General features: G+C 37.4%; 1 protein-coding gene across 1 annotated transcript in view; it reads left to right on the top strand.

Annotated features, from left to right (window-relative positions):
* Positions 1-25,120, top strand: part of LOC124163721 (high affinity cGMP-specific 3',5'-cyclic phosphodiesterase 9A) — an 870,491-nt gene that overhangs the window by 801,086 nt on the left and 44,285 nt on the right. The window contains exon 7 of the mRNA XM_046540795.1: positions 539-587. Within this exon, the coding sequence (XP_046396751.1) occupies positions 539-587 (49 nt within the window). The remainder of the gene's footprint in view (positions 1-538; positions 588-25,120) is intronic.

Here is a 25,120-nt window from a genome sequence, read left to right as displayed (position 1 = left end):
GTGCCTATGTGGCTATAATTTTAGCTAAATAAATACAATTTAGGCGCTGACTCTCCTTGGCGCTACGTTGCGTATAACGCTAGTTAACATCAGATAAGAAGTGAATGCTAAAATTAGTTAATTTAGTAATTCATTTTCATGCCTGTCTAAATTAAAATTAATATATTTGCCTTTACTCTCAATTAATGATAAATATTCGTTTTTTCACATCTTCAAAGTCTTTCGCGGGGAAATGAAACTGAGAATACCGCAAAAACAAGTAATTATTCCCTTGCGGTCCCTAATGAGCGTAGCCACTAATGGCGGTGTACCTCTGATGAAATTTTTAATCATACTCCCGCCCGCTAATGGAGTCAAAAGCAACTGGCAAAGTGTAGAGCCGAGGCCTTTTTCAGAGGCTTTTTATATAATCCATTTCTTCTCCCAAATTTTGTTTTGATGTATGCAAATGCTTTATAATATGTGGTGTTTGAGCTTTGCATGGCGTGACTCAGTTGCTTTGAGAATTAATTAATGAATGCATTTTGTTATTTCGCAGATATGGTGCGGGACGCCATCGGCTTTGACCTGGGAGGTGTGGAGAGAAGGTGAGTGTTAAAAGTTTAAGCATTACGTAAGCATATTTTTGGTCCTGCTTGACCCCTAACCTTCTTAGCAAAATAAGAATTTTTCGACGCCTACACCTTAGTACATAAAATTATTCTTTTTTATTTCCTCCATGTAAGGAAAACTAAATATTTTGTATCGTGGAAGGTTGTTCGGGATTTCCATCGGGTCAGGTTCTCCGATCCGAACGTCCCTCTGTCTTCCGGTAAATGTTAGCAGTGTATGACAAGTGTAGACAACTGTAATTTAGTCTCACTTTTAGCGAATTATCTTCGACTACAACTCGTGAACAAATGTTCGCATCTAACCACCGCGTCGGGCGGTTGGACATTCACGCATATAACTTGACAGGAGAGGCGGGGTGGCAAATAGGGGCAGGATTTTTCAATTGATAACTAAAGTTGACACTTTATTTTATAATGTGGTGCTAAAAACTTCGTGAAGCAAAGTGAAAAACATAAGGTTTTTCTCTACATTATGTTAAAAATAAGTGAAAAATAGGACATTTTAATTGTTTAAATAAAAGTAATAAAATTATCGCTAGAGTATATAATTTCACTACAACGGATTCAAAAAACGTTCATTTTTATTATGTAATGATTTAAATTTAGGCATTTTATTGCATAGCACAACAGTAGCTAAAAACTTCAGTCAATTTTTTTCAAAAATGGGAAAAATATTTTGAGATCGTTTTTCATTAAATTGACGGACATCTCCTGCTTTGAAAAAATGAGTTATACATAAAATTATTTCATTAATGTGGTCACTGGTCATTCTATAATTTGAAAATATAATATTTTTCTCTAAATTAAAAAGTGAAAAGAAAATCATTTCTGGCCAGCTTTTTTCGATTTTAGCCCACTGTGCGACATTTCGATGAACGACTCGTCTGTCGTGATCATGGCTTGCCTTGCCCGGATGAAGATGGACGACTCGTTCATCGAAACATCAGCCTTGATGTATTGAAATTCAATTATTTTTTTATTTTCAATTTCCATTGAATGTGACGTGGAGCGCATTAAAAAACCATTGGTGCCTTTAGATGGCGGCATTTTGAACTTCACTCAATATTATTTCGTATCTATTTTCTTGTCGAAACATGCTGAAACCCCTTTATACTCTCCTGGTATTTAGCGACTCAAAGAGTGCCCTCCGGGCCATTACCGACTATTGAAGCATGCTCTCAGTATTCCAATGAGGTACGTCCCGCCCTTTTACCATTAGCGAATATCCCACCCTCTTGCCTTGAGTCCCTGGTCACGTAAGAATGACCCCCAGCGAAAAAGCCGACCAAAGAGCTACAAAGGGTTACAAACACAAGGCGAGCTACTTTAAATGTTTGTACTATTACTCCAAATGTACCTAAAGGTGTACCTGAGGTGTATGGAGAGCCTAAAGACTACTCAAAGAAAAACATAGGGGAGACCGGAATGCAATTACTCGGATTAAGGTTTTGGTTTTTGTACGTTTTCTCGATGTTAAAAAATAACAAAGTGCTCCCTAATATAGACCAATTTCTTGCCTAGCTACTGGTATATATTTTATTTCCATTCTTTATCTCCTAAAAGTATTATTAAGCCCCTAAAAAGTATTATCCAATAGCCCAAGTTAAATGATGTTACTTTTTTAAAGTATTATCTCCTCAGTATGATTGTTGTAGTGATTGCTCCTGCTTAAAGTGGAATTAGGATTCAATGGTTATGATAAGGTATTGGTGATAAAATTATTTTATATCAACTTAAGGCCAACATCACTTGTGAAAAAGGCATGCGCGAGCAAATGCGAGATTTCCTTCATGTTTTATCCAAGCCTAGTGCACATAATGGGATATCCGAACCCGTTTTACCGGAGTCCAATTTCTTTTGTTTTATTGTTTACCATGCGGTAAAGCAGTATTTAATATGTTAATGCATTTAAAATTTCGCTTTCCATCTCTTTGCATAATTTAGTCTATTCGCAATCTCGCTTTTCCGATTTTTTTTCCTTTAGGAGAACCGAAGTTTTGGAAGGAGTGCGTGGTGTGCTTTCATTACTTTTGACCCAATCAACACGATGCCACGCATTCATCGCCCCGATCTTGATGGCGCTTTGCTTTTAAGTGCTCCTTAAAACAGTTTTCCGTGTGTCGGCATCAATCAGTGCTTCTTTACTCCCGGCAAAATTACATTTGCGACGCGGAAAAGTTGAATGAGGCGAGCGAACGCCGTACTTGAAGCGCTTTGTGAAGACCTTTTCCCCTTTCCGTCGTCAGACGTCGAGCTCCCGACCTGAGTAATATCCTCTCCCGATAAATGCCATCTTCCGAGCAATTATTTATGGTTGATGTTTTTCTTAGAATCAAGGTGACTTGAAGTTCCGTTTAACACCCTCATAAGGAAGGCCTTTGTCCTGTCCTTGGGGACTCAGTGCGGCGCCTCGCTTTACACGGCCGTATTTCTTTCCGTTTTGTCACCGTAGTGACTAGATGTTGTTTTCCCAATGATTTCCAGACGTTAATCAAGTCGAATATAATCGATTATTCATGCGAGGGTGGGGAGTTCAAAATGAAAATAGTTTACACTTGTAATTATCTAACTCCTCTGATTACGACGTTTAAATAGATAAAACTTTCAGCCCCTCTATGCCAAAAAAACTAACGAAAATAACTAGAATGTTTTCATTAAAAAGAAGAACTTGGTGCTTTCACATTAATGTTAATTATGAATCGCTTTCACCAAGTTACGCCTCAAACAATCAATTTTAGATTGTTTCATGTAATATTTTTTATGATCTCTCCATTCTATTTGGGTTTTCACCGCGTCCGTTGTGCTTTGGCGACAACAGTTTCGCTGACATTGCAGTCAGCGTCTTCAGGTTGAAACTGTTGTCGCCAAAGCACAACGGACGCGGTGAAAACCCGAAGAGAATGCAGAGATCATCTAATCAACGCCGCGAAAATCTTAGAACCTATAATATTTTTTAAGTATAATTATTACAACGATTGATTTACTAGCCCAACTTAATGTAATTTGCCGGCTTGAGTCTTTAGGACAACCTATTTTAGTCCATTATTACCTGCCATATATTTGATCCTTTGCGTTTTATGTTATTGTGCCGTACAGAAACTGTTAAAAATGCTGATGGACTTAGGCTGCACGCCTTCAAGTCGCAAGTTTCATCCATGGAAAAAACATTTCAGCCTGGTGACCCATCAAATTGGAAAGAAGGAAAGTGACCATATATCGGTTGTACTTTTAATTTTCAATTTCAAAATTCCAGCGAAGTAATTTTTTTACAGTTTTCTCTTCCCCCAAGATTACTTTTTTCCTTTATAGACGTATCGCTCTAAAGCTTTTTTCCATTATGGATATGGAATGTTCTTTATCCCACCTTTCTTCGGCGAGGCGTCGTTTGATTTATGGTATGGATACCAAATGCTAATTACCTATTTTTTCTTATTATCACATAGTATGGTGCTCCCTCCATTTATTTATCATTCCAGATATTTTTCTGTTTACAACAGTCATTTTTGTTAATTTAGTTGATACGCTCTTTCGTATCGAACCTGTCGAAAATATGATAGTTTATTTTCTTATTATAAATCATGTTTGTTTCCCCAGTTAGTTGGCAACATGATGTTTATGCTACTGTTGTTATTAACTTTCATTATGTAAGTATATCCTAATCGAAAGAGTCCTCATGATTATGTTAAAAGTTTATTTTCTCTGATTTACTCTAGTTAACTTGTCTCTGCCAATAGAACGTTTTGATTTGAGGTACTTTAACAGTGGTAAAATCTAACGATCATAGTATTTCCGCGCGGAGGGTGCTGTGTTCAAATCCCGGATTAGGCCTTATAGCACCTCCAAATAACATCCTCGAATTAGTAATGAAAAATCACACTGTCAAGTGATTAATTCCTTTGGAAAACACTTAATTTTTCTCTGAATCCAATGCTAATATTTAGATCCACTCAGAATTTCTCTGCTGCTTACATTTGCTTAATTTACCCTACCCTCTTCTTATGAAATTTTTCTTGGGGATCGTAACAACAGGGATGACAAACTTGTCATGAATGATAGGTTCAAACTTGTATTCGTACCTTTAACAATTATCCCTTAAAATGTGTTGCTTGAGTATTTAATTACATCGACTAATACGTGTGCCTCTAATGTTTTCGCTATACTCCGGCATCCATGAAATCAAATGGGAGAACTTTAAATAAATACCTGCATGTTTAGAGTTGATTGTTACTTCCGATTTGCGGTCACTTGACATAATAGTTAGTTTTCCTGAGTTTTTTTAAGGTTTTATTTGAATATTCGTAGGTTACCACAACGTAATTTAAAATAAAAGGGCTGTGAATCAAATAACTTGTTCAATACTGGACCTCAAATGGACAGCAATACTCCATCACTATGGAAAAATTCCTATGGCGATATAAAGTTTATCCATATGTGAGATACGTACCGAATGTGTGGAGCAAGTATTTAAATTATAGTATCTATATTACTTTTACTATTTTGGTACAGCCTAGTCCATATCATGGATTAGTTATTTTTTTATTTAAGTAAATTACTTGTTCGCGAGAACCCCAGGTTCGCGACTTTTTTATTTATTTGGCAAGAGTTACCATGGTGATGGTTTGGTCGGTCATTGCATTGCTGAATGACCAAGGTGATTATTGGGGTCAGTGTCCCAGTGGAATAGTGAGGAGAGGCCAAGGGCAGTTAAATGCTCATTGCTCATGTGTCAGCCTGAAGATCCAATTGGCCGGCCTCCAATCCCTCGGAGTTCCCACCACTTGTGGAATCAACCACTAAATTATCACTCACTCAATTTTAATTTTTCATCATAATTAAGTCTAAGCATTGATGGTTAGTGTATTGGTCAACAGGAGTGCATTGAAAGCCAAAGGTCCGTGGTTCGATTCCCGGTCCAGGGGAATTTTTTCTCATGGCAATTCTTGTACAGTAGTGCATTGGTTCATGTCCTAAGTCATCTGGTCTATTTTTTTCCACGCTCTATTCAATATCGATCAAATAGTGGGAAAACGTTAGTGACGTATGTTTGAAGGAGGCATCAACGTAAAAAAAAAGTTTTTCATATCAGTCACCAACTCCATCGCTATTCGGTCTACAAATAAAAAAAACGTAATTTTCACCCTTTAAAAAAAATAAGGATTAGATCACAATTGAAAACTAACCTTTTCTTTTTGTGAATCAGTCTATAAATATTGTAATGGGCAGAAGATACACAAAGGGAGTCTTTTCCTCCTTTCAACGAGATATATATTGGTAATTTCTCTTCATGTCACATTCAATGAGGCTATCTGTCTGAGAGACAGCAATGAGTTCTTTTTTTATGATCATCACTGCTATGGGAATCAGCTGTTACCCCTTCTATCCTTTCGTGAATGATTGATTACTTGAGACCCGAAATGGATGTTTCGGATGGCAGTCATGAAGGGGGAGTCCAAATTGGCAGGATTAACGACGAAATTAACGCGTTCGCGATGATCGACGAAAATATGTGAAACGATCAATATCGATTAAGGGATTTGTCCGCTCAATATCTGGATGAGGTATTTTGGGAGATTAAATTCACTTTTTTTCTCCTTTTCGATTTCATTTCTTAAGAGGAACGCAGCCTCGAAACCGAATATGCAATGAAAAATTTAATAGTTTTATGCCTTTGCGTTCTGAATTAGCTTATACTCAACGCTATGTTCTTCCCTCGGTTGTTTTGGTGAGCTCTAAGTTGTCATGAACCTATTGAAGAATTTTAATTGTGTCCATGACTTATTCCTCCTTGAGGCAATTTCAGCGATTAAAGGTGCTTGGCCCTACGTGACTCCGTGCAAAGTTGCTTGTTTTATGGAATACTTAATCATCATTTTTTATACGTAGTCGCAACTTCACGTTCCTGTTATTGTGTTCGGATATTTTAAGGGAATCACTCACTCAATGATTCAACACTGAGGTTGGTTGGGGTAGGTTAGGGTAAAGCTCACTGGTGCATTTCCTCTCCCTGTGACACTTCGCTGAGTAAGGAATGGAATTCGAAGACTTATCCCGCGACTTGGACCCGGAACCCTTCGTTCAATGAGGCAAGCCTTCCAACTAATGGGATACGAGGCCCCCTTATTCTTGATAATACCTGGAGTAGCCTGCAGCAAGTCTTGGTGGAGTCATCCAGAAGTCCACACTATTTTTTTAATGCTGTTCAATTTTTCGCCTGTATTATAACGCGTACTTGAAATAGCAGAAAATAATTCTCCGCTTAAATAGCACATTTTTTGACACTGTTGCTAAACGGTTGAGGAGCATTCCATTTTAAGCATCCATACGTCATACTTGACTTAAATTAAACTTATTTTCGATGATTATTTACAGATTCTCATAAAAATCATCAGATCTTAATGTCATTATATCCTTCAAAAAAGTTTTTAAAACCCTGGGATTGAAGAAATACTTTCATGAAGTTCTTAATTTCAGGTTATTACCTCGTCGGATACTATTGCAATGACATCAGTTTCGCTGGCTGTCAGCGTCTTCAGGTCGAAGAATTTGCTGTCATTGCCGCAGCAACCGACGCGGTAGTAACCATAAATGTAGAATTTCATCGATATCGCGGGAATCTAAATTCCCACAAATGCTTTCATATCATTGATAGTTTTAATCTATCACTAGCACGCATTCTTAACGCGTATTCAAAGCTAAACCAGGCTGAGTTTATGAGTGAGGATTTTGACGTGCAACTCTTTCAAAGGAAATTTCGAAAACCTTGAGAAAGTGGGAAATGAATTCGTCCGCATTTAAATGAAAATAAAATGTATGCACGCATATAAAAAAAGGAAATACTTGAGTCTCTCCTTATCTCCGCACGTTCTTCCCTTTTCCTCTTGGGCTGCGGAGGGTCGCACTCGCCCTGAAGTAGACTAAACCAATTAGGAGGGCGCAATAGAATGTTGAGTGGTGCTAGTTGGAGGGAGGAGGCTGCAAACCCCGTCATCCCTCTGGACTCGTTTTCTTTCTGACTCGGGGAAGAAATCTTCCCGGAACGCGGGAGAAAATTACTTACTTTTAAAACATGGTGTTTCCTTCATAGTTATACAATCATGAGATCAATGTACTACAGCTATACATTTCTTTTTTTCTTGAGCTAATTCTCTTAGTTCGCTGATTTTCCACTTCCTTGTGTATTTGTCTTCTTACGAGGACTTATCCTTAAATTTTTTGCCCGTCATTTTTCTCACGGAGCTGCTATTTCTCATGACTTGCCCATTCATCAGATCTCTCTCTTGCGTATGGCTCTTCGCAGCTCACTTTCTTCTCCTAGTCGGGAACACTCAATCTACCTACAATATCTGCCTATCAATACTTTTCTTGAACATTTACCCGTTGGGCCCCGCTAGCGACACGGTGCACCTTATTTTATGCTGATATCCATTGTGAAAAAAATGCGTACAATTATTTCGCGACTACTTTCAAAAAATTTCAGTTCAGAGAAATGCAGAATAAGCATTCGATATAGGTAAAGTTACGATATAAAATAGTACTAAAAATTGGACCGGCCGAGCTAACGCCTCTAGCAATAATGTTTATCGCCTGGTTGGCTATCATATCATGTTCGAGATACTTTAATTTTCATCTTCACCTGCTTGGTCATGAGTTTCTCATTAATTATATATACACTCCGTTTACAACTTGGTCAGCCCTATGCAGACGTCGGTATTGGACACAGACGAGTGCATTTGGAAGAAGTACCGTCACACCTGGGTGTAGGTTAAAATTGCTATTCGATACCTAAGTTCTAACAGCACGTATCTCAAATTCGGCCGGTTTGAGACATGTATCTTTAACAAAGTGTAATAACATTTTAAAAAATAAAATACAAGCAAAAAAACAACTCTTTGTTTGAAAATGAATGCTTCTTTTTCAGTTTTATGAACTTTTGGTGTTTAATTTCAGTGAGCAGGTAAAAAAATTAATCGTTTTATTGCTCTCATGAAAGGTTGCTATTTTTGAGATGCGTGTTGTTAGAACTTAGCCATCGTATCGTTGTTTGGGACTCTATTCCATTAAAGATCCATGCTTGACTCAGTCAGAAGCGTATTTCCTCCCCTCCGGTTTTCCCCACCCTCTTTCCCCACTTTCTCCTCCCCTCGCGTGTGTTCTGCGCATCTGGGACCGCCAAGTTTTCACCGGAATATACTCATTCTCGTTTCATGATCTATGCACCCACCTGTGCTTAGTAGGTTCATAATTTTCGGCCGTGACGATGAAAACTTTTTAGTTTCTCGCCACATCAACGTTCTCTAGTCTGAAATCCTTTCACCCATTGGATCATTCATTCGAATAAATAAACTGTCTATTGCTCGAGGAGTAGCGTGATGATCTTGTAAGTTCCATACTACTCGAAGGGTCCGCGATTCATGCGAAGGAAAGATGTACGATTTGTCAAAAACTTCTGCAGACGTACAGAAGCGTTATACAGATGTTAAACTAACAAGGCTAGAAGCCGCTAGAGACTCGGAGGCTTCGCGCTAGGCTTAAATTGATTGAGCAATCGAGAAATGATATCTTTCAGAGTGACACAAAGAACATCATATCAGATCCCAACTTTGTATCCAGAAGCATAAATTTAGAAAGATATTTACCGAACGAATGGATATGTCAATTCGTTTTATCCCGATCAAGAAAGGACTTTAATAAATGTTAGCCGGAACTTCGTTAGAGCATTTATTTTTTATTAATGATAAAAAATTCCTGGAGTATAGGTCATATGATGCAAAACGTTTTTTGCCAACGTTTCGGTTTGTTTTAAAACCTTCATCAGGGCTATGAATGAAAAGAGAGTGCAATAAAATAATATACAATATTGGTACATAAATAAAGGTCACAAAACAGTTTTTTTACAATAATATAATTGAAAAAATGAGAAGAGAATACACAAGAATTTTGACATACCTTAGTTTTGCACATACTAGTTTATTGACAGTAGGAAACTAAGCTTTTACCTTACTTAGTTACCATTTATTTCGATTAATTAAATAAAAATAAATTTCGCTAAGGTTTTCATGTCTGTAAAACAGTTTTTTTTATTGTGTTATAGCAAAAAAAACTGTTTTGTAACCTTTATTTGCGTATCAATATTGTATATTATTGTATATTATTATACTCTCATTTTTTCAGTCATAGTGGTGAGGAAGGTTTTAAAATAAATCGAAACGTTGGCAAAAACGTTTTGCATTATAAGAAGTATAATCCAGGAATTTTTTATCATTAATTAAAATAGGTCAAGACAAGAGAAAAAAGAAAATTTATTTTTTATGTGATAACTGCTAGTGTCCCATATTGAGGCGTCAACTACTTTTAGTCGTGTTATCCTTTACTGAGGTTTTTCCGTCTTCCTATCGGGAGAAAACATCACGTGAGTCGTAGTTGTAGTAGGTTGGTGGGTGGACGGTGAACCTGTTTTATTTTCGATGCGGAGAGTTTAATTACATTTCAACTTCTCCTCGAGACGCTGCTCGTTAGTGGTCTCTCAAGAGCGGACGGTGAGAAGAGGCTCGACTTTCTCTCCTTTCTGAAGGCTGCTCGTCTCCGTTTGCGAACGGAATAAACGCAGTGAAATAATCATTGCCGTCTTCTTTACCTGCAGTTGCTCTTTCCATGCAGTAGTAGGAGTGATCAGTCCTAAATCATTGCGGACTTAATTTTGAGAATAGTTTCTTATACATATCTCTTTATTTGAGGTCTCAGCTCATATGCTTAGAGCAAAATGAAACTTCTCGACTGTCTAGTAAACTACAGTTGTAGTACACTACACTACTACTACTGTTGTAATAAACTACAGTGGAGGAAAATAGATGGATGGTTTTTCCTCTGAAAATATGCTTTCATGTTTCTCGGAAAATTTTAAAATTACTTTCTCTACTCAACAGTTTTTTTTTAGTAGAAGTGATTAGGTACTTCACGACATTTGGTCACGTTCACATTTGTGTCATTGTTGATTTCATTTTTAGTGCTTGTAGCCCTTGCCATTTCTCCCGAAATCAATTCAACCTTAGTTGAAAATGGGTTATTTTTTTCTCTTATATCTTAGATTGTTCCATTTCGTTGTGTTTCTGGGATGAGTATTTAATTGCTTTCCTGAATATAATTTACTTCCCTTTATTGGGGGTGTTCAAGGTAATTGGTCGATGCGTTTCCGCAAAAAGAAGAATTATTCCCTAATTTCAGTATTGCATTAAACGTCATTACACGAGTAAATACTTCCTAGTCATATTTATTCGTATACTTGGAGTTTTTCCTGAATCTATTTTTCCAGTGGTTTAAATCCATAGGGAAACAAGGGGAGATACAAAAGTGACCTATATATTTTTAGTGAGAGCTACGAAGGTTTTTTTTAAAGCCCTTTTTTTTGTGAGCTTCCCCAAATCAATCACTGAGAGTAGTAACTCATGTCTCGATTCCAACTTGTCAAACGCCATGACTATTGTTTCCATTGCACTGTTCTCCTTTGTCCTCGCCCCGACTCGGCTCAAACTGCTCGGGAAGGTGCGTGAACCTTGCTTCAGAATCGTAATGAAATCCCGTTCCCTCAGAGCGAGATAGTCCTCCTCGTCTCCCGTGAGTTTTTTGGGTGCTAAGGGGTGGATAAGTAGTCTCGTGCTCACGTCGAGGTCGCGGGCACGGGATGGAATATAATTGCATCGCCTGCGAGCACGGCTGGAAAAAGCACGAACGTAATTTCGTGCATACTTTTATTCTAGACCATTCCTGAGCTTTAAATTTCGCAGATGTGAGAGCATTAGTAAAGCGGAATAATAGCGTCTCGTGCATGCAAGATGGGAACTTCCCATGATGGACTCAAATGACTGTGAATGTGGGGTAAATATATAATAATAACTTCTCCCACTTTGCTTTCCTCCCCCACCTAACTGTATCTCTTTATTGCCATTGATCTCTCATTTATATTTTTACACTCCTCATTCAATCCAATGGTGGCGTAATGGGTTGGGGCGCCGAGCTAATGGTACCGGGTTCCAAATATTGAATGAAGACTTTGGGTGCACACTCCTGTAGATAAATCATCACCGGGCGAAGGGGCCTATGGAATGGATATGCCCCCTTACATTTGCCCTGAATTTGTGGAAATCATCTCCTGTTTAATGCTATACTTTAAAAAGAGTTTATGTAAATATAGATCGTAAAATGAATAGCTGACTTGCTTCGTATTTTAAACCCTCTGTAATTGCTAGACCTCGTCCGGTTTCTTTGCGTGAAGTTTCTTTACATGAGTTGAAATGGGACAAATTGTCATGGTATCCATAGGTTGGGAACTGTAATTAAGTGTCAGGCATCCAGACTTTGCGAGCATAGATGATTTCCAGAATTAAATAAGCAATGAATTGCGATTCTGAGGAATGAAAATCCTATTAATTGACCATAAATATCAGTAAACCCTCACACTACTTTACATTGCTTGAAGATAATATAAAATATATTGAAACTGATGGTGAGATGAAATGCAAAACAAGACATTTGTGAAAAATTTCCATTAGCTTCCAATTTACTTCGAAAAGGTTCCCATTTCGACATTTCTTTATCTTCTGGACATTTAACCCTTGGAATATTGTCTACCTTATGTCCATAAAAAAGAGAGATTTTTGTAATTTCAGGGGCTTCGGATCCGTAAAGAGGCAATACATGATAATCCATCCATTCTCTGGAGAGAAATGTTTCCTTTCAAGAGGATCTTGAGTAATGGCAGATAACTCCTTTCCATTGGTCATGAAAGAAATTCCATCATTTGGTTAACGTTTAATTACATTTTAAAAGTCTTATGGTGGTGCATCATGCAACCGTAATTACCGTTTTGTAGCCTTGGAAATTAATTAATCCTCTTAAAGTGCGTGCTTGTATCTTGCAGGGCAATCAGTACATTTTCCTTCAGAGATCGAAATTCATTCCACATATCTATGACATTCCTTTTCCTCAGTTGTGTTTTTCTCCACATTGAGTTGGGTATTTTAATTCACTCTATTTCAATCATAATGGTCAAAATTTATCAAGTGAAAGTATATATGAACTTCAGAAAGTTTTTTATCTGTTCATTTAACCGTAAGAGTGGGAGAGGCTGAAATTTGATTACTTAAGTGATTAAATGATGACTGCTTTCTTATTTTTGTGTTAGCTAAAGCTAAATATTGACCTTGTACCATTTTATTTATTGTTTTGCTTATTAAAAAAATAATTTTAATCAATAAAATAAAATATTTTGGGCGAATACTCATGTGATATTTTTCTGGCGCTGATAGCAGTTGTTACCTTAGTTCATCGCTTTTGCCTTTTTGTCTTAGCGCTGTGAATGTATGCTGTCGTTTTGTCGAAAAATCATTAACCATCTAAGTCGCGACGGAAGTGTACAATTAAAGAACGCTTCCTCAGAATATTTACAATACTGATTTTTGGCAGTTTTTCCGGTGGTACCACTTATTGGCAAAAAAAGGAGATAGGATATAAATAAATCCATCACCTTTTCATCGCTTTGAGTGTCTCCTGATAACATATATTTCACTTTGAGAAAGCGTCGCTTGAATCCTTTGAAGGTTTTGCTCCGTCCCGCTTCTTCTTTTTCCAATATGCTCTGCAAACGTTTGATTAGCGTTTCGATGCGTTTGCTTGCCTGGAGCACCATCTGGTGTCGTACGCGGAATCTCTTTCGAGATGTGACGTCGACGTGTGCGTTTCGTTCTAAAGCTCCATGACTTCAATGTGGCGTTAGTCGCCGATTCATATGTTTATGTCATCGGAAGGATAGCGTTTTTTCCAGTTAGCCAAATATCTGAGCTCTGATCCGACGTGCCGAACGTCGTAATTTTCGTATGCTTCTGCGAATGAATCATCACGCCTTCTTAATAAAGGCTTATAACTTTATGCTAAAGAAGAATCGTTTATTAGGCATCCTGATTCACGCAAAAAATGGTTTTTAGATGCAATTAACGGCGATGATAAAGAATAGCAATCCTGTAAATCAGCAATAAATACTGAACCCCCATGCTACTTTACATTAGCTAACTGCATTTGATCAGTAAGCTAGCATTTTCAATTCTGAAATAATAAGCGTGTAATATTTTAATGTGGCCCTTTTTTATAGTTTTTCCTTGGATAATAGAATTTCCTTGATCCAAAATATTCTTGTTATTCATGTACTTTGGTACGTAACATTCCTAGGCCTCACTTATGGAACCAATTCGCTCTTTTTACGGTGATGACTTTCCTATGAAATGTTTAAAATAATTTTTTTATTTGCTCATCGGTTTTGGCTTTTTACAAGACATTATCAGAATGATATTAAATTATTACATAAGACCTGTCTTCCTGGCGAATTATTTGGATGAATGCAGTCATCCAGATCAGAAAGACTCATAACTGGCAGAAGCTTATGTCGGTAAATAAGAAATTTCTGTGGATTATTGCCACCTGGATTCATTTCCGAGTATCGATTCTACTTATATTATTTTTACATAATTAATAGTTTTGTAGATCTTTTTAAAATTTACTTCTTTATTGAAACTTTGTTCACCTTATAGTATTAATACTGACACCTTTCTACGCAGTGGTTTTCCCGATGCTTAATGGTAAAAATGATTCTCAACACCAATGTAAATCCTTTATTTGAGAAGTAATGTTCGCACAAGGCCAAAAGAGTTTTCCTTTTTGAGTGTAGAAAAATCTTTTATTTTAATTCTGTCGTCTTGGAGAATTACTCGCTGAGGGCTTTCATTGCAGGGGGGTTTCCGCCAAGGTCGCAGCCTCCTTTTCTCACTTTTCTCCCGAGCGAGCCCTAGAGGCTTTCATCCTGATTCCAAACAGTCTAAAATAATTCCCTCGCTTGGGGAGCTTAGACTCGAAGAATAAGGAGCGAGTCCAGCACTTAAAAAAATATTTCTTAGCGTTTCTCCGCTCGTTCTATTCCCGTTGAAATTCCCGCATTCTAAAAACGACTCGGATATGGCTCTTTCTTAGGAAGCTACGTTGAGACTTAGCGAATCAATACAGAAGTAAGCAATTTAATGGTATCGCTTTCACTGGTGACAGTTTTTTAAAAATCTATCGTAAAGCTGAATCAAAGTTCTACACATTGTGGGTAATTTCAAGCCTGTTGCGAGAACGGCGGTGAAATTTTCATTAATTACCTGGAGAACTGCATTGGGAGAACAAAATACTAACACTGAGAATTGCTTTCATCTCACTGAAAATCATCATATATGGCTCATAGGGATATTTCATATTGACCATGTGAATGAATTCTCATTAGGATTTCAGCCATTTTTCGTGGCTATTATGAAAACGTCACACCGTTACTAGTAGATAGCATGTATTCCGGATCTGAAGGGTTAACTTGCATTTGTTTCACATAGTTTCATTTGATTTTCATTTCAAATCCACCCTTTTCTGGGCGGTTATTGATAAACATACAAAGGTACGCTATACTTACTTAAATATGAAGTTTTAGGGGTTGTAAGGGACTGAAAGAGGAGTACTTGCACCCAGGTTTTGGCATATTTTATTCTGCTTAGGGAGGCTGAACAATGCAGAAGTTTACCCAGGGGCTTACCTCTGCTCTGGGGAAGCCACCTTTGTCATTCATCATTGTCGTCTTCACTCCCACTGGGAAACACAACGACCAAAGTAAGGTAGAAATTTCGTAACTAGCTGTTGTTAAGATACTTAAGAAATTTTTAACCAATTAAAATAAGTGTTAAAAAATATATAATATAGAAGGTAAAAATTTCACCAAAGTAAGGTGGAAATTTCTTAACTAGCTGATGTTAAAATATTTAAGAAATTTTTAACCAATTAAAATAAGTGTTAAATAATGAATAATATAGGTATTATATAATATTGATTTTAAGTATTAAATAGTTTCCTTGGTGTTGGTTTTCGAATTGAACGGACATTTTTGAATTAACATCATTCAATAGTGTTTTTGTAGACTTTTAGCCCACAAAATATCGTAATTTCACTGAATATCCAGTCCACTAATCAGCCCCTTAATAGGTCCCCCATGAGAAACTTCCTGAAAAGGTTTGGAAAGGAATCGCTATGGTATTTGCCTGCTCTGTCCCTCCCGGCAAAAGAAAACCTCGGGCTTCCTTGGAAGAAAACTTGCGCAAAATTATGCCTTACGATATAGCTACGCAGCTGAGAGGTTGAAGAAGTGTGTCATCGGCGTGAAGCATCATCCTTTTAATCCTCCTGTGTCCCTCAAATCATCTTTTTCTTCAATTTTCACCGCAAACATTTTACTATCCCTCGCGTCTGCGTAACCCATATCCATTACATGCAAATCTTGCATCTGACACGTATGCGAGGGATTCTCACCCGAAGCCGATGCAATAGAGAACCTGTCGGTCTCATTTATTTCCGGAAGCCCGACCTGTCATTTCAGCTAGGATTACACCTACAAATTAAGTGACAGGATCGATTTTCGTTTGATAAGTCTAATCTTGCTACAAGTCGTGTTTGCCTACAATCGTGAAGGCCTTTCTTGCTTGTCGGGTCTTTCAATGCCTTTTTATAATCCCTCGGCAAATACTGTTAAAAATCATTTTTTTAACTGGAGAGCAAAATTCACGTCACGGAACAAGAGTTCAATATTTGCCCCTATAATTTTCGTTAATTCCCATGTATTACAAGCCACTTGTACTCTTTTATGCTCATTAATAGTGATAGTTTTATTAATATAATTATTTTATTTGAAAATAGCTATCTATAAATGATGCCAGTAGTGAATTTAGAAGAGACTTTATGTGATAGTAGAAGACAATGACTGAGTTGGAAAAATGATTATCATTTAATCCCTGCAGTGGCTAGCTAATAACTGTTGATCGTATTATATCTCTGAGTACAGTAGAAATAGCAATGTATAATACGCTTTTTATAGATTACGTATTTATGATGAGTTACAAAAACATCATTAGTGTCTGGATGGTGGTGATGAAAATGCCACTTGGCTTATTCTCAGTTAATAAAAATATCCCATTGTTTTTTCAAGCCTTCGTTAGCAAAAAATATCTTGAAAATCATATCTTCACCTTTATATAATCTAAAAATAAGGCAAATATAATCATAAAGCACTAACGATCCTCTTAAGTTTCGTTTATTTACACATTTCTAATCACTTTGCGGTATAGGATCTGGTGAAGCATTAGTATTTCGACGTCTGAACCACGTCGTGGTTATTGTAATGACCAGATGTGGCTATTTTAGTCCGATTAAGAGCCCTCCGTTTCTCCGAAAATTTCAGGAAAGTCATACCACCAACTGCTCACGATTATAGGCACGACTTGCGCAGAGTCCCTCTGTAATGGTTGACCGCTTTAAACTAACGACCTCTGCACATTATTCCGTCTTGAATACCAGTTGTTGTCTCGATGTTTTCCACCATACTGGGAACTGAATTCAGCGAGGCCAGCACCCCCCTGCGGTAGAGTGGACTAATTCGTACTAATTGGGACCGAATCTTGTTCTGATTACTTGATTGTTCAGATCTGTTAAAAAAAGAGTGAAACAAAGGTTGGAAACGGAAGAAAAAAATTAAAACCGCACGCATTGCCTACGACCGCGTAACTGGGCAAGGCTATACTCTCCCTACCCCTTCTTTGACGCACTAAACCCACGCTGACAACTCATGGCCGCCCGTGGCACGTTTGACAGGCGTCACTTCCCATCAGTTTGTGACTGTCGATGCTTTTAACCGATTGTGGCTTCTTGGAAGTCCTTTCTCCCTCGGTATAATTGCCATGAGAATTGAAGAACCTGGATAGCGTAGTGGTCTCCGCAGTGGCCCGGAAAGCCAAAGGTCCGTGGTTCCATTCCCGGTCCAGGGGAATTTTTTCTCATGGCAACTCTTGTATATTTCACCGCCGTTCACGCGGCAGGGTTAGAAATGTTACACAGTTTATCGTATGTTGCTAAGCTTCTCTCACTCGAGATATCTTGAACAAGGAACGAAGTGTAAGTCGTCGGGAACGCTAAAATGAGATTCAAGATAATTAGACTTCAAGAAATATAGTTCAACCTATCTTGAATCGAGTTAAACGGCCTTTCAAACTGTTTTAGAAAGCTTAAATTTACTCAAAGAACGGCAGATAACATAATCGACGAATAAATAACGTAAAGCGAGATCAATAGGGACTTAAAGTCATAATTTTGCTAAAAGGCAACAAATTTGTATCAAATCCTTGAAATGCCTATCTGCTCTTATGCTTCATGTGGTATTTCACATCTTTTTTTAAACGAATGAGGTGTTTATCTCCTAAGCGTCCATGGCGTCAATCCCATCTTTAATGACTCATCATCTAGTTACAATTTTTTGGACGTACGGGTGTGGTCAAATAAATAACCCACCACCCAATTGAGACAATGCATTGATAGCAGTCGTGCTCGAGACGCGCTCTAATTGCCGACCAGTAAACCATAAGAATGAACATTCTTTCTTATGTCTCATTGTAGACCAACCTTAAATTTTATTTAAATTTAAACTCATTGAAGTGGAGATGTACCTACGAGGTTTTTCAATGGGTATGTTTTTTTCGTATTTCATTTCTTTTAATTGCACCCAATAGAATTGAAGCTAAGTTTGAAGTGGTTGGCCTCAGCTTTTTTTTGCTGCGAAGACACCTTGAATGGTCCCCCATATACATTTGCTCTTGAGTGTCCTCCATTTTGGAAAATGGCTCCGGCGACCCCAACGCCTCCCGCGGTAGTTTCTCGAGTCTCGCAGAGTGGACTTTTTTCCCGCTTCCCTTTTCATCTCGACCCAGAGCAAAACTTTTCCGTCGGTCCATTTTTAGCATTCGTCGTAGCGCTCTCATATGAAAGAAGTTTTTCCCTTTACATTTCAATTCCGCCGCCGTTCTGCTCACGGAATGACCTCAGGGACCACAGGGTATGGGGGTTGCCTGCCTACTTGTACCCTTAGGAATACCCGGGGAGCAACGTAGGGTGTGCATGGAAACTTTTTATATTTAAACTCTTTTAAGTATATGGTATAAATTGGAATTTTTCGTCTACAAAATAACGTGATAGCCTCCTCAATAATATGGGTGAGTACAAGATGCAAGGTAAAGTTTACATGCTTTTACCAAAATAAGAAACGCATCATTGGACGAATATTTTGTGGGTCATTTTGCAATATTATGAAGTCATAACCAAGTCTTTTTTCCACCATTTTGTACTTTAAAATGCTACAGAATTTTTTAGTGACTAATTAATAAATTTGATTCTATTGTACTTTAAATGCATTGTTGAAATTTCACAAGTATGCCCTATGATACCCTTTCTTTTGGGAGATGTGAGATAATTTTTTTCTGATTAAGTTGGTAGCTTTATTAATATCTAAATTTATATTCATGCTAAAGTATTTCGATTTATTTTATTGAATCTGAATCAGTGGCTGAAGTCATAACCAAGTCTTACGAATGTGACAGAATTTTTTCTAGTGGCCATGTTGTAGAAAACGATCACTCAAGTCAAGGAAAACGATTTTTGTGGATGTTAATCTTGAAGTTCATTTAAGGTTCATAGTAGCCTCGCCTTCGGAAACTTGGCGGTATTATGGCTTATTTTTCACCAATTTACTTGAATATGTGCACCTATTCCATATATGGTCTCAGAGCACACTTTTAATTGTATTAAAAAATATTTTCTACGGTTAAGGTGTTACACCATTCGTTTTTGACCTTGGCGTTGTTGGCAGCATGTACGCTAAGCCAGGTGTTTTTTGATTACCAATGAATACATACTTAATAATGAATGGTTAAAATGAAATTAAAGAGCTTTTCTGAACCATTCAAGCTATTAGCTTTTCTCTTATGTTCATAATAAAACACAATTATAAACTTCTCACTTTAATATTAATGAACCAGGGTTTTAGTGCCATATTAGGTCCAATGTCCTTAAAAATGGTACTGAGCTGCAAAAAATCGGGTTGGTTATATTGAACTAGGCGTGTAATTTACATTTGTGTTTTATTATGAAGATCAACGACTTCCACAAATTAACGCCGGAGAAAATTTCTTATATTTTATTTGATAGACTAAAATGATGGTTCTAGCAATTCGTTCCATTTAGTAACTCAATTTCGTGGTAAAAATAATTTATTGGAATTGAAATTCTGTCTTAATTCTGTCTTTGTAGCTTTTTTCACACTTCTGCTGTAAAAGATAGCAAAAATCCTGCACAATAATAAGTGCCAATAATATATCTTATCTTCAGATAATTCATTTTCTAGGATTTCTGTACGATAAAACCAGTTCAAACCAAAAAGTCATTAATATTGTAAGCATTATTGGAACTGTCCCTTTTTCTTTCGCATGGAAGTTTAATTATTTTTATCCCGACATTTCCAATTCATAATTCATTATCTTAGAAACATTAATCATATGGAAGACTTCACACTTTCCCGGCGAACAATATGTACTAACTCTTCTCGGAATACCGCGCGGGTAAGATTTTGTAAGAGCGCCGACGTTTCGGGTACCGACTCGTTACCCATTCTCACTCCTATTGGTAACCGGTACCCGAGACGTCGAAACATAAATCATATGAGTTTTTTTTGTTCACTACGTCTTGATTTTTGGGATTGATTCTTCACATTTTTTCATGTTCCCGTGTTGAAAGAAGAGAACCAAGATAGCCGATGAAGTATTTTATCTTTAATATTTTTCGTGTGTACGTTAATTTGTTATGCTACTTGTTGGTAACGTTGTATGATTATTCCAGATAATCTGTACACCAATGTGGTCAACTTTAGGTTGGTTGTATGTTAATACCGTTCATCATTAATATTTTTACTCAACCTTAATTTTGGCTAAACATTCTATCGTTTAATTCACAGACATGGTCCTTCCGAAAATTATTCCTCACCTTTTTCTGCCCAATCAAAGATTGACATTCGATACACGGGTATTTTGAATTAATCGTTTATTTAAACTCATTTCAATCTATCCCTTATATTTCATTCAGGATTATACATTTATTTGCACCTCAAACCTGAAAACTACTCTCTAATCTCTCTGCCTGATTACTCGCTCGTAACTCCGGCCATTAGCAATAAAAACTACAGGTTGCTTATACTTACCTTTACCATTAGCTGCCGAGTTTCCAGGCGTTTAATTTTGAATGTATGAACAAAGCATTAACTTACTCTGGAAAATAATCTACACGTTGCAAATTGAAATCTCCTGTAATTATCTCCGTTATAGCATAGCTTGAAATTGAACTTCGGGACGAGGATGCGTTGTATAATTGGCTTTTAATGGTTTTAGGGGTGACTTATGGAATTTACTCATATTGAATAAAAATTTAGCAATGCTTTTCCACATAAAGTAATCCAAATGTTACGTGGAAAAACATTGTTTAATTTTCATTCAATATAAATAAAGACCATTATGTGGAGCCCATAGGGATATTTATTTTCTTCGAGTTTTTTTTTAGCTTGGGAAGTGTGTATCGGTAGGTTTCAAAAAATCATAAATTAAACTTTTCCAACACTTTATGCAAATGTACTATCAGTACCTATCTTAGAACCTTATATCAACTAGTTTTTTTCATCTGAAATGCGCTATTAGCCGTAGATTTTTCGAGTTCGAGTTTACAAATTAAATATTATTAATTAAATTCTGGCATAAATATATTCACCCTGGAAAAGTTGAATCCCTGTCTGTTTGTTTTTTTAATATTTTAAGTCGATTTCCATAAATGGTGCGATAATTATGTGGCACTTACGTTTAGTGCACTTGCTTATCATAAACAATGCCGCCATTGTTTCAGAAGAAAATACATAATTTGACTGCAGTTGGATTGCTTTATTATCAATATGCTCCTACAGACTGGGTCAGTTATCATATAAAAGCCGTTAAATCTATAGTTTCAGAGACGTGGTCATCGAATGTATCGACAATTGTCAATGTTGGTGTTTATTGACAAATGTTATATAATGACTACCAGCAAAAAGGAATGCTGGTGTTCATTATATATGTTTAGTGTTCATGATCTCTGTGGTCTACGCGAAGACACAGTTAAAGCCAAGTTTAAGCACGTCTAAAAATGGGAATCGCTCAAAGTTTTAATCGATTGAAAATAGAGGAGTGTATTTTGTGGTAAAAATAACTGTCGGATGTGATTATTCTAATTTATTCAATAATTTAATTTAATTATTTTTTAATATAGACGTAATCACAAGATGGCAAGTTGAGATATTACTTGTCTTCACTTTGGGAGAATATTATAGCCCTCCATTGTTGCCCCCACTTGACAATGGACACTAATGTCGTCTATGACATTTATGTAACTAACCCATTGGATATTATTACCGATCCGATCGCTAACGTGAGTTATCGACCGCTGATAATAAGCAAAATGAACGCCATGGTAATTTTCGGGATTTTGGTCTTGTAAAGATTGAGCTTCTTCAACTTACTTGACAAACATATTATTACCTCTTTTTCTACCATACCGAAAAAATTCATTCATTAATTTTCAATTCCTGGTTCGAGGCCTTTTTTTGTTTTTTTTTTCATTTGTTTAAAGATTTCAATTTATTATCAAACTAAGACGATTTACTGACGGCTGAGCTATAAACAGTTTGTTAACAATGTTCAAATATGATGTAATAAATTATGAACAATAAATTATTGTATTAGTGGTGATTAAGATGTGTCATTTGAGGTTCATCCGCGGTAATAACTTGATTTTGGGACAGTCGGACGGCCGCGAACAGCTTATCAGCTGGAGCGTATTTGGGTGGGCCCAACTCTCATGACGTCCGTACGGCATAGGACGAAATGAGGGAATATCGAGACAATTGACCGAGGCAAATCCCTCTTGTGGAAGTGACGCCTTGAGGTACAGGCAACCCATCAGCAACTTTCGCATTGCGGGTCGCTTACGTTCACGGCGCGCTGTTCGGGAAATTCGTGGAACAGCGGCCTCCGCTATGAGGAAGGCGAGGTCAAGGGAGCAGAAGGCGGCGGCTGCGGCTGCTCCGCACCCATCGACCCCCTACACATGGGAGCAAGGGATAAGGTGCGGTTTTGCTTGCATAACTCCGCAGATGTCGGTGAGGGCTTAGATGAAAAATCACCACTCCAGGGAGTTGGGAGATGTTCGAAATTCAGTGTTACTTCGCGATGTGAAATGGAAGTCGGAATAGCTGCGGGCACAATGCATCATTTTAAGCAGCAAACACTTAAATGTGTAACACCATTGAACCTGGAAAACCCAACATTGAAAATGACAAAGCAGAGTAAAAGAGCAGAGAGCTCAAACCCCCCTTCGGGCCTTCCCGGTTTTCTGTGTTTCTTCCCACGTGTCATTATTTTACAGTTATACCTAGAGTGCTCCTTCCACCTTGGGTTTCCCGCATCTCTGTAGTTTCTTATCATCTCTGTAGTATCCTTTCTCAACCGTCTCCACTCTGTACGCCTGTTTCCCACCCCTTCTTCAAACAAGTGACATCCTCCTCCACCCCTTTCTCAAAGATATAATGGTGATGTGTACATGTAAGACAGAGTCTTGTACCTGATAATGGCTCTGTGAGCCGAAACGTGTCGTACGCATTAAAATATTGTGGAAAAGTGCAACCATCTTTTATTGAAATATGTCGAACTTCCACCACGTAACGCCTAAGTCTGTTGAACTTACAAGGCAACTGCATTTTGCTGTGATACTTGGCACCCGTGACCATCACGGAGTGATATTGAATTTCAAAAATCTTAGCTTTAAAATAAGCCACTAATCCTGAATATGTGTCAATTTGGTAGAGAAATATAAGGAATTATACTATTCAAGGGAATTCGTTTTTGGGAAAATGTGAAGAAATTAAAATGCTTAAATAACGCATTGGAATATTTTTTGCAAACTGGTCATGGGTAATTTTATTCGCGGTGGAAATAGAGTCATGCAGAATTTTTCATCAAAATGTGAAACCCAAAGAGCAAAAAGCGTTGGTTCATTTGAGGTGAAATCACCCATATTGACAGTATAGGTCAAATATCATCGTGAAGTGGTTTTAATAGTATGAATCTAAGATGCTAGTGTTTCAAAGAGTATACGTGGATAAAAATCCCTTCAACATTACTACGTAAGAATAAATGTGGCCTTGCAATGAAACTTGTCGTATTAATTATGATTTCTTGCTTAATATGGAGCACACTCGCAATGAAAACTGATCTTTCATCATTCATCTGTTACCTCATTACCTCATTTAATACTTTTCGTATAATTATTGTGCTCTATTGATCACATTTGTGTTCAAAATACCTGAAATAATTCCACATGATGTGTCGTATACTATGAGAAATTTCATAGTTATTTATTGATTTTCAAGATCGATTCATGTATCTGTCACTTTCCTATGCTCCGGACTTATTCATTTTGCCTAACTCTGTGGTAATTCGTGCATAACTATGAACGGAATGCAAATAGAGCTGCAATTTTCATCGTATTCATGATAAATGTAGACAAATAATGGTAAATTCTGCACTTTAATATACACAACTCCATGCCGACACCGAATAACTCCACTACCGACCATGGTTTCGACTACTTTTGAATGCCAAAGGTTTTGTTTTTTCATTTTTTACCTAGGAAATTACATGGTCGAAGCCATGTACGGTAGTGGTTTTATGTATAGAAGGTTTGATTATTTGGTTGTTTATATTTTATCATGGATATATATTGCATTTCCATCACGTCGAGCTGACACGATTTCATACGTAATGTGTATTGTGTTTGAAAAAGGATACAGTCTGTAGGAGAGTGAGCTAGTGGACTTTAAAACTGTACTTGTGTATATGAAATAAGTATAATTATATGCAATAAGGATATACAAAACAAACAACAAACTTTCGACACTCTAAACCTGTCGAAACCATGGTCGGTAGGGGAGTTATATATTTAAGTTAGGGGCTCACCTGTTTTTTTTTTAATATTTTAACATGGATAAAATGCACACTGCAGATCTATTTTCAGTCCATTTATTGTCAGTATAATGTTTGGTTAATTTTTAATTACGGAAGGAAAGTGCATTTGTTAATTACTGAATGTGATGTTAGGATATGTTTGTTATTCGGGCTGTACCGTTAGCAGCTCACTTTAACTCACCTGTTTTACTCTTACCTTACCTTCCCTCCGTCGCCGACAATCTGAGTGGAATACGTGTCTCCGTGGACGCAGTGTTCTTTTCTTCTTCTTTTTTTTTCTCTTCCCGTCTACACTCTTTGCCGCCACCGCACATGCCCTTCCACGCGATATCATTGGAACACGTGACTAGGCCCCCCCTCCGCCAAGGCGTCCCTCCTCTTTACCCTAATTAAAGGCTGGCTGGCTCTCACCTGACTGCCCCCTAGGGGCTGCTGAGGGAAACACTCGCCCACGCGCGACTCGGACGAAATCGTGCCAGGGATAGAGATGGAGAGATTCAATCTCTCTCTCTATCGAGGCGGACTTGTTAT

This window comes from Ischnura elegans, chromosome 8, assembly GCF_921293095.1.
Source record: "Ischnura elegans chromosome 8, ioIscEleg1.1, whole genome shotgun sequence".
Taxonomy (NCBI): domain Eukaryota; kingdom Metazoa; phylum Arthropoda; class Insecta; order Odonata; family Coenagrionidae; genus Ischnura; species Ischnura elegans.
The sequence above is the reverse complement of the archived record's forward strand: the minus strand, read 5'-3'. Positions and strand labels throughout refer to the sequence as shown.